The sequence below is a fragment of the Geospiza fortis genome, unplaced genomic scaffold (genome assembly GCF_000277835.1).
Source record: "Geospiza fortis unplaced genomic scaffold, GeoFor_1.0 scaffold391, whole genome shotgun sequence".
NCBI lineage: Eukaryota > Metazoa > Chordata > Aves > Passeriformes > Thraupidae > Geospiza > Geospiza fortis.
The window spans coordinates 130,895-140,606 of record NW_005054472.1 but is presented as its reverse complement, the minus strand read 5'-3'; the positions used below and the strand labels follow the sequence as shown (position 1 = coordinate 140,606).

The 9,712-nt window shown below is 51.6% G+C and overlaps 1 protein-coding gene across 1 annotated transcript in view; it reads left to right on the top strand.

Moving 5' to 3' along the window:
- Positions 1-5,929, top strand: part of SLC45A3 (solute carrier family 45 member 3) — a 27,892-nt gene extending 21,963 nt beyond the window's left edge. The window contains 2 exon segments of the mRNA XM_031062888.1: positions 2,728-2,993; positions 5,044-5,929. Of these exon segments, the coding sequence (XP_030918748.1) occupies positions 2,728-2,993; positions 5,044-5,526 (749 nt within the window). The 3' untranslated portion in view covers positions 5,527-5,929.
- The last annotated feature ends 3,783 nt before the right edge of the window (positions 5,930-9,712 follow it).

Sequence of the window (9,712 nt, the reverse complement as noted above, 5' to 3'; positions counted from 1 at the left end):
TTATATATATTTTTTAGTATATATATACTAAAAGAATAGAAGAAAGGATTTCATCAGAAGGCTTGCAAGGAAAGGAAAGGAATGACAATAAAATCTTGTGACTGACCAGAGAGTCTGAGACAGCCGGACTGTGATTGGCCGTTAATTAAAAACAACCACATGAGACCAATCACAGATGCACCTGTTGCATTCCAGAGCAGCAGATAACCATTGTTTACATTCCGTTCCTGAGGCCTCTCAGCTCCTCAGGAGGAAAATCCTGGCAAAGGGATTTTTCAGACAATATCATGGCTGCAGCTCTCCCATGTTTTAATTCTTTAATGTCTTTTATTCAGGGGTGCTCTGTGGCACTGAGGTGGATTTGCTGCTCCTTCCCTCCATGCTGCTGGGGGATTCCCACCTCCAGCTGCTCCTGGGAGCGCTCCAGCACCTTTGCAGCTCTCACTGCTTTAGGGCTGCTCACAGTCCCACATGCCAGGCTGGGACCCTGCTCCAGCAGCCCTCACCTGCCCACAGGTGTCACCTGCTGTCCCGTTTTTCCTGCTGCCTTGTGCCAGAGCCTTCAATCCCTTCCTAAGCACCCTTTTGGTCTGCCTAATCCAAATATTTTATTCTGGAGGCACCTTCCTGCAGGTTTGAGCTCGGACGGCCCTGCAGCACAGTGCCCCTTTGTGCTGGGTGTCTGTTTAACTTCGAGGCAGCTTAATTATTATTTAACACTCGCACTGTTTAGCTGCCAGCAGGTCAGCCCTGCATTGTGCTGGCTGTCGCAGAAACATGTGTTGAGTAATGATCCCTGCTCCAAAGGGTTAATGGCTTTAATTCCCTGAAATCTGAGCGATCTTTGTCGAGGGGGGTAAGGTCCGGGATTGCCACCGGATGCAGCAGTTCGGGGCACGTTCTGTGCTTTACCTTGGCTCCGGCGCAATTCCTCCTCGCCTTTGTTCTGCTGCTGCCTCTGGCATCAGATAACAACGGATCCTGGGTCAGCTGCAGGTGACAGCTCCTGGGGCCAGAGCGGGAGGAAGGGACGAACAGGGGGTGCCAAAGGCAGGGGTGGCATTTGGGATCCCAGGTGTGAAAAACGCCAGTCGCTTGCTTTTAAATTTTTTTAAAGTTTAATAGTAATAAAATGGTTATAAAAATGGCAATACAATTAGAGTAATGATAATCTGGACAATATGAGACCATAAAAACAAAGAGTTATGGATGTCCAGGTACCTCTTTCTGGGCAGCACGAGCCCGAAAAAGGAGCCACGTTAACAGAGGATTAACCCTTAAAAGCAACAGCCTGTTGCATATTCATACACCTCGTCCATGATGCATAAATTCCATTCAAACACAGGATTCTGTCTGGGCAGTGTCAGCTTCTTCCTCCAAATCCTAACAGCACCTTCGAGGTGGGAAGAAGTTAATTTTTCTGATAATGGGGCAATAAATTCTTTTTCTCTGAAAGATTCAGATGTCCTGTGGCTGCTATCTCACTGCGAGTCCTTTCTTTAGAAAAAGTATCCTACATAGCACAATTTCTATTTTAACGTTTTGTTATAACCTAAAACTATATTTAACACAGTACTTAAGAGGGACCTTTTGGGGTTTGGGATGGAGGGAAGGATGTTTTTGGGGTTTGGGACTGATGGAGAGGGAGGGCTGTCTTGGGGGTTTGGGACTGATGGAGAGGAAAGGATATTTTTGGAGCTTGGGACCAATAGAAGGATGGTTTTGGGGTTTGGGACCAACAGAAGGATGTTTTTGGAGTTTGGGACAGAGGCAAGGATGTTTTTGGAGTTTGGGACCAATAGAAGGATGTTTTGGGGGTTTGGGACCAATAGAAGGATGTTTGTGGGGCTTGGGACAGGCAAAGATGTTTCTGGAGTTTGGGACTGACAGAGAAGGATGTTTTGGGGTTTGGGACCAAGGGAAGGATATTTCTGGAGTTTGGGACTGACAGAGGGAGAAGCATGTTTTTGGAGTTTGGGACTGATGGAGAAGGAAGGATGTTTTGAGGTTTGGGACCAAGGGAATGATGTTTTGGGGTTTGGGACTGATGGAGAGGGAGGGATGTTTCTGGAGTTTAAGACTGACAGAGAAGGATAGTTTTGGGGTTAAGGACTGATAGAGAAGAAAGAATATTTTTTGGGGGTTGGGACCAAGAGAAGGATGTTTTTGGGATTTGGGACTGAGGGAAGGATGTTTTTGGGGTTTGGGGCTGAGGGGAGGATTTTTTTGGGGTTTGGGGTGGAGGGAAGGATGTTTTTGGGGTTTGGGACAGAGGGAAGGATATTTTTGCGATTTGAGATTGAGAGAAGAATGTTTTTGGGGTTTGGGGCTGAGAGAACGATGTTTTGGGGTTTAGGATAGAGGGAAGGATGTTTTTGGGGTTTGGGGCCAAGGGAAGGATGTTTTCCGGCTTTAGGACAGAGGGAAAGATATTTTTGGGATTTGAGATTAAGAGAAGGATGTTTCTGGGTTCTGGGACAGAGAGAAGGATGTTTTGGGGGTTTAGGACAGAGGGAAGGATGGTTTTGGGCTTTAGGACAGAGGGAAGGATATTTTTGGGATTTGAGACTAAGAGAAGGATGTTTTGGGGGCTAGGGACAAAGAGAAGGATGTTTTGGGGCTTTGGGACCAAGATAAGGATGTTTTTTGGGTTTGGGGCCGAGGGCAGCATGCCTGGCTGTGTGAATGCGGGGCAGCCAGGGCAGTGTCCATCCCCTCTCCCCTCAGGTGTCCGGATGGGCAGCCTGGGGCTCTTCCTGCAGTGCATCACCTCCATCTTCTTCTCGACAATCATGGACAGGCTGGTGAAGCGCTTCGGCACGCGGGCGGTGTACCTGGCCAGCGTGGTGTTCTTCCCCGGGGCAGCCTGTGTCATGTGCGTGTCCCACAGCGTCACCGTGGTCACCATCTCCGCCGCCCTGACTGGATTCACCTTCTCTGCCCTCCAGATCCTGCCCTACACGCTGGCATCGCTCTACCACCACGACAAACAGGTGGGGATTGCTCCAGGGCAGCCTGGCCCTGCGGATTTTTCTGGTTTTTTCCTTGTGTTTTAGGGGAAATTGGTCTGGTTTAGTTGTCCCCGTGTGAATTCTGCAGCTCTGCCAGCCTCAGGGGCTACAAAACCCAAGGATTTTCAGCCCTCACAGCTTTCCAGTTTTCATCCACAGCACCAGGATCAGGAAAATGAAAACCCAAGCTATTCCCTAAGCTCCAAGAAAAAGAAACCTCGTGAAACTTGTGACACATAACCGTGTCCCACAGATGTTATCCTTGTGGAGAAGTCCTAGGAGGTTCCTGAGCTGCTCGCTGGATTCATGGGAGTTCCTCTTGTGCTGCAAATGCAGAATTAATTTGTGGTTTGAGAGCAGCTCTTTCATCCCAGGGGCAGTGGTTGGGGCTGTGGAAGGAGTAGGAGTTGTTACCACAGGCATCCAGATGTTCCCATTGAGCAAACCCATCCCAGCTGGCACCAGGAGTCCTGTCAGAACCGAGGGGGTGAGGGAATGCTCAGCTTGGCTGGGATCTGCCATCGATGTTTTATCAATGGAATGGAACCCAAACTGCACAGGCTGGGAGGGGAAGGCCACATTCCCAAAGGCAGGGAGGGCACAGCTGGCTCTGGTCCCTCCTGCCCTTGGTGTGAACAGATTCTCTGTGGGAACACCCCAGAGACCTCACAGCTTGAGCAGAGCGAGCGAAAAAAGGGTGAGAAGGGAAAGATCTTGGTTCCCTCTGCCCCCCTTTTTTTTTTTCCTGGCTGGAGTGAGGAGGGTCTGGGCGGGCAGATGGAGCAGCTTGGTTGAGGTTTGGTGCAGAGCTGAGAAAAGAGCCCTTCCCTGAGTTCCCAGGGCTGCTGTGTCCCAGCTGGTGGCACTTTGAAACGTCCCAGATGAGAAGTGGCTGCTCGTGCTGGGCTCTGGGTCTGGGTTCCCAGTCACCCACCCCACAAACCCCAAACATTCCTGGTTTATTCCTGGTTTATTCCTGGTTTATTCCTGGTTTATTCCTGTTTGCACTGCCCTGGGTGTCTGATATCCCCCTCAGACCCTGGCCCTGCCCTGCCCCAGCTGATCTCAGGGTGGGCTCAGCACAAACCCCGAAAACATCCTGTGGCACCCAGTGAGGAGGTGACAAAAGCACAAAGTGTCCCCAGGCTGGCTGCTGAGCCTGAGCACAGCCAGGCCTGGCTTGGCTGGGCTCCCCTGTGAGTCAGGGCTGCTCTGGATCCTGTGCCAGGGGCACAGCCAGCCTGGGGCTCCCAGAGCCCTTCTCAGGGGGCCAGGCTCAGGCTGGCACTGCCCTGAGCACACACAGAGCTCGGGGTTTGCTCTCCTGCACAAAAACAGGGCCCCCTTGGAGTGCCAGCTCCTTCCTCACTCAGCTTTGCGTCCAAACTCCTTCCTCACACACCTCTGGGTCCAAACTCCTTCCTCACACACCTCTCAGTCTCCCAGCTCCTTCCTCACTCACCTTGCAGAGTCCCAATCCTTCCTCACTGACTTGTCAGGCTCCCAAATCCTTCCTCACTCACCTCCCAGAGTCCAACTCCTTTCTCACTCACCTCTGAGTCCCATCTCCTTCCTCACTCACCTCCCACACTCCCATCTCCTTCCTCACTCACCTCTCAGAGTCCCAGCTCTTCCTCACTCACCTCTGAGTCCCAAATCCTTCCTCACTCACCTCTCAAAGTCCCATCTCCTTCCTCACTCACATCCCAGACTGCCAGCTCCTTCCTCACTGACCTCAGAGTCCCAGCTCTTCCTCACTGACCTCCCAGAGTCCGAAATCTTTCCTCACTCACATCCCAGAGTCCAAACTCCTTCCTCACTCACCTCTAAGTGTCCCAGCTCTTCCTCACTCACCTCTCACACTCCCAGCTCCTTACTCACTCACCTCTGAGTGCCAGCTCCTTCCTCATCACTTTCCAGAGTCCCAAATCCTTTCTCAGTCCCATCTCATTCCTCTCACACTCTCAGCTCCTTCCTCACTCACCTCCCACAGTCCCAGCTCCCTCCTCACTCACCTCCCTGCTCCCCACAGGTTTTTCTCCATAAATACAAGAGGAAAGAGGAGGAAGACTCCGCTCTGCTGGACAAGAAATCCTCCTTCTCCAAGGGGCTGCTCCCCAGCCAGAAGCTGTCTTACCAGAACGGCCACGCTGGGAGCCTCTTCTCCTCCTCTTCCTCGCCGTCCTCCTCCTCCTCCCCCTCGCCAGCCTCCCCCCAGGCCGTGCCCAGCTCTGCTCTGTGCGTCAGCTCCTCGTGCGACGTCTCCCTGCGGATCGTGGTGGGGCAGCCGGAGCCGGGGGCTCCTGGCCGAGGGATCTGCCTGGACCTGGCCATCCTGGACAGCGCCTTCCTGCTGTCCCAGGTGGTGCCCTCGCTCTTCATGGGCTCCATCGTGCAGCTCACCCAGTCCGTCACTGCCTACATGGTGTCAGCTGCTGCCCTCGGCCTCGTCGCCATCTACTTCGCTACCAAAGTTGTCTTTGACAAGGGTGACATGGCCAAGCAGCCCGTGTGACAGCGGGGTGGCACAGCCAGCCCTGTGTGCGCGTGTCCCAGGGTGACAGGACACTGTGTGTGCCCACAGGGCCGCTCGTGCGGCACCGGCTGTCCCCAGCTGGTGCTGCCACCCCGGGCTGGGCTCTGGGGTTAATCTCAGGTGTAAATAAGAGGCTTTGGGCCGTTGTGCTCAGGGCCTGGAGTGCTTTCCAAAGGTGCCTTTAGCAGAGGGAAGCACGGCACAGCAGCACCAAAGGGTCCTGCAGGGGGGAAAGGGAATTGGGGTTTCCCTCAGGTGATAACGGGTCGTGTTCCTGAGCAGGAGCAGCGCAGGCAGGGGATCAACCACTGGCTTCTTTTCTTTTCTTTTCTTTTCTTTTCTTTTCTTTTCTTTTCTTTTCTTTTCTTTTCTTTTCTTTTCTTTTCTTTTCTTTTCTTTTCTTTTCTTTTCTTTTCTTTTCTTTTCTTTTCTTTTCTTTTCTTTTCTTTTCTTTTCTTTTCTTTTCTTTTCTTTTCTTTTCTTTTCTTTTCTTTTCTTTTCTTTTCTTTTCTTTTCTTTTCTTTTCTTTTCTTTTCTTTTCTTTTCTTTTCTTTTCTTTTCTTTTCTTTTCTTTTCTTCCTTTCCTTTCCTTTCCTTCCCTTCCCTTCCCTTCCCTTCCCTTCCCTTCCCTTCCCTTCCCTTCCCTTCCCTTCCCTTCCCTTCCCTTCCCTTTCCTCCTTCCTCCTTCCTCCTTCCTCCTTCCTTCTTCTCTTTTTTTTCTTTTTCTCTCCTCCTTTGCTGTAATTTTACCCCATTTTTGAGCAGTGGGGCACTGGAGGAGATTTCCTGGGGAGGAAAAGGCAGTGTGGAGGCCAAGGTTTGGCTGAGGGGGTGCCCGGGTGCACCCCCACATTCCTGCCCTCCCCACCTCCATCCAAAACCATCCAAGAGAAAAGTTCCTGTGCTTTGTTTTGGGAAAAACAAGGAACATCCCATTAGGACCAGTTCCAAAAGGTGACTTAACCTTTACCTATGTACTGGCTTGCATCAGACAGAGAGAACTTTTTATTTTTTATTTGTTTTTAATGATTGTTCTTACCTTTCTTCACACAGATCTCAGTCTCACCTCAGTGCCTGCATTTGCTCTCTCCCTTCATGGATCCAGGCTCTTGTGCCTCTTCCACGTGTGGCCCCTAAAAGGTGCAGCCACTCTGCAGGGAAATGAGCCCCCAGAGGGGTTCTGAGCCCCCAGAGGGGCTCCCAGCCCCCAGAGGGGTTCTCAGCCCCCAGAGGGGCTCTCAGCCCGGGGCTGGTGGGGCAGAGCAGCAGGAGCTCTCCTGATGAGTGAAACTCACACCTGGAGCTGCTCACTGCCCGTGGCTCCTTGGGCTTTATCAAATGTCTTGTATTCCCAGTCAGGAGTCCCTGATGTCACAGGGGCAGAGCTAAGCTCTGTCAGAGCGGGGCAAAGCTCCTCTGCTGCCCTGACCCAGAGCCAAAGGCCCCTCCAGGGATGTCCAGGCTCTTTTCCTGTCCCATCTCCCCAAGGATGTCCAGGTTCTTCTCCTGACCCATCTCCAGGTTCTTCTCCTGACCCATCCCTCCAGGATGTCCAGGTTGTTCTCCTGAGGTTCTTTTCCTGTCCCATCTCTCCAGGGATGCCCAGCTTGTTTTCCTGACCCATCTCCATGTTCTTCTCCTGTCCCATCTCCCCAAGGATGTCCAGGTTGTTCTCCTGAGGATCTTTTCCTGACCCATCCCTCCAGGGCTGTCCAGGACATTTTCCTGACCCATCTCCATGTTCTTCTCCTGTCCCATCCCTCCAGGGCTGTGCTGGCTGTTCTCCTGACCCATCTCCAGGTTCTTTTCCGTCCCATCTCTCCAGGGCTGTCCTGGCTGTTTTCCTGACCCATTTCCAGTTTTTTTTCCTGTCCCACCCCTCCAGAGATGCCCAGGATGTGTTCCTGAGCCTGTTCTCCTGTCCCATCTCCCCAGGGCTGCCCAGGCTGTTCTCCTGACCCATCTCCAGGTTCTTTTCCAGTCCCATCTCCCCAGGGCTGCCCAGGCTGTTCTGGCTCCCATCTCCGAGTCCCTTCCCGCTGGCAGCAGAGCCCAACTCCCCCTGCCCAGAGCCATTCCCTGTCCCCAGCTTTGTCCCACAGCTGGGACAAACCTGCTGCTGGCAGCTTCCTGCCCCTCCAGGCGGAGCTGGCCCAAGTCAGGGATCACCCCAAGGCAGGAGGAAAGGCTGGATTGGCGCTGGGAGCTCACAAACTCCAGCCCTGCCTGCCCTAAACGAGCTGTTTGGGATTATTTTTTATTTTGTGGAGGTGTGTGGGCAGCCAGAGGCACTTGTGAGGTTGGGCTGGAGGGTGAATTGTTGCTATTTTGGCCGAGTTTTGTCAGCCTGTTCCTTGGCTGGGTGACTCCCCTGCTGTCTGAGCCGGGCCCTCAAAGCGTTGGGATCGTCCCTTTCCCGTCAGGGGTCAACGTTTTTGTTTTTGTTTTTAATTTTTGTCTCAAATTAAAGGCTGCCAGCCTCCCTTTCCCACAGTGCTGACTTGCAGCTGCTCTGGGGACAGATTTGGCGCTGCCGAAACCACTTCCAGAAACACTTTTGGGGTCTGGACTTCCTACCCTGAGCTCTGCAGGCTGCAGCAGGAAGGATTTGAGACAAAATCCTCTTGCCAGAGCTGGGGTGTCCTGGAATAAATTCCCTCCTGACCCAAGGGTAAAATGCCCTTTATTTGGAATATTTCTCATGTAAACGTGAGGAAATTTCCCTGCACAGAGGCTGCCCTGATGCTCAAATGCTTTTGATGATTTTAAGTGCCTAAAGTGCTTCCACACTGAGCTTCAGGTGGTGAGAAAGGGCTCAAATTGTTCATTTCAGGTGGTGGGAAAGGGCTCAAATTCTTAATTTCAGGTGGTTTGGTGAGAAAGGGCTCAAATTGTTCATTTCAGGTGATGGGAAAGGGCTCAAGTTCTTCATTTCAGGTGATGGGAAAGGGCTCAAGTTCTTCATTTCAGGTGATGGGAAAGGGCTCAAGTTCTTCATTTCAGGTGATGGGAAAGGGCTCAAGTTCTTCATTTCAGGTGATGGGAAAGGGCTCAAGTTCTTCATTTCAGGTGATGGGAAAGGGCTCAAATTGTTCATTTCAGGGGAAAGGGTATGGTAGGAAAGACCTCAAATTCTTCATTTTGGGTGGTTTGGTGGCAAAGGCTTCAAATTCTTCATTTCAGGTGAAGGGGTTTGGTGGGAAAGGGCTCAGATTGTTCATTTCAGGTGATGGGAAAGGGCTCAAATTGTTCATTTCAGGGGAAAGGGTATGGTAGGAAAGACCTCAAATTCTTCATTTTGGGTGGTTTGGTGGCAAAGGCTTCAAATTCTTCATTTCAGGTGAAGGGGTTTGGTGGGAAAGGGCTCAGATTGTTCATTTCAGGTGATGGGAAAGGGCTCAAATTGTTCATTTCAAACCCCCAGGTGATAAAGCAGAGATAAAGAGAGGGGCAGAGGCCGGGCTAATAATGGGAGGTCAGGGTGAGGGAGCAGGAGGACGAGGAAATCTCCGCAAAATTGGCTTTTTTGGCTTCTTCTAAGAAACTTTCTGTGTCAGATCACATATTACACCAGCAATGGATGTTCTGGTCTGGGTAAGAGCATCCCTTATTTCTCTAACTGATATTCCCTGTGTGACCACAGAATTCCTCCAGAATTTGGTCCTGTCTGGCCACAGGTTTGGGTATGAGCAGCTCAGAGCTGGCGAGCAGGAGTTTTCCTCACAGGTGAATTTGGAAGGTGGAGGAGGGATAAATTGTGTAAATTCCCTAGGCTAGGGAAGGATTGCGGGGATGGATGGATGGATGGATGCTGGTTTTCCTTTTTGAGGTCACATCCTGCCCGTGAGACGTTGTGGTTTATTTATTTGGTAGAGTGAATATTTTGTATACGGCGCGAGAGGAAGGCTTTTATGGCTTTTATTATAAATTTTTATGGAAAAAGGGGGGGAAAAAATAAAAAGGTGTGGAAAAAGGGAAAAATGCCTGAGTTGTCCGCGAGGGGGCGCCACCACCGCGTGGGGAGAGGTGTGGGCGTGGCCAATGAATGACTGACAGCGCATGGGCGTGGCGAAGGAATGACTGACACCGCATGGGCGTGGCCGAGGAATGACTGACACCGCGTGGGCGTGGCCAAGGAATGACTGACACAGCATGGGCGTGGCCG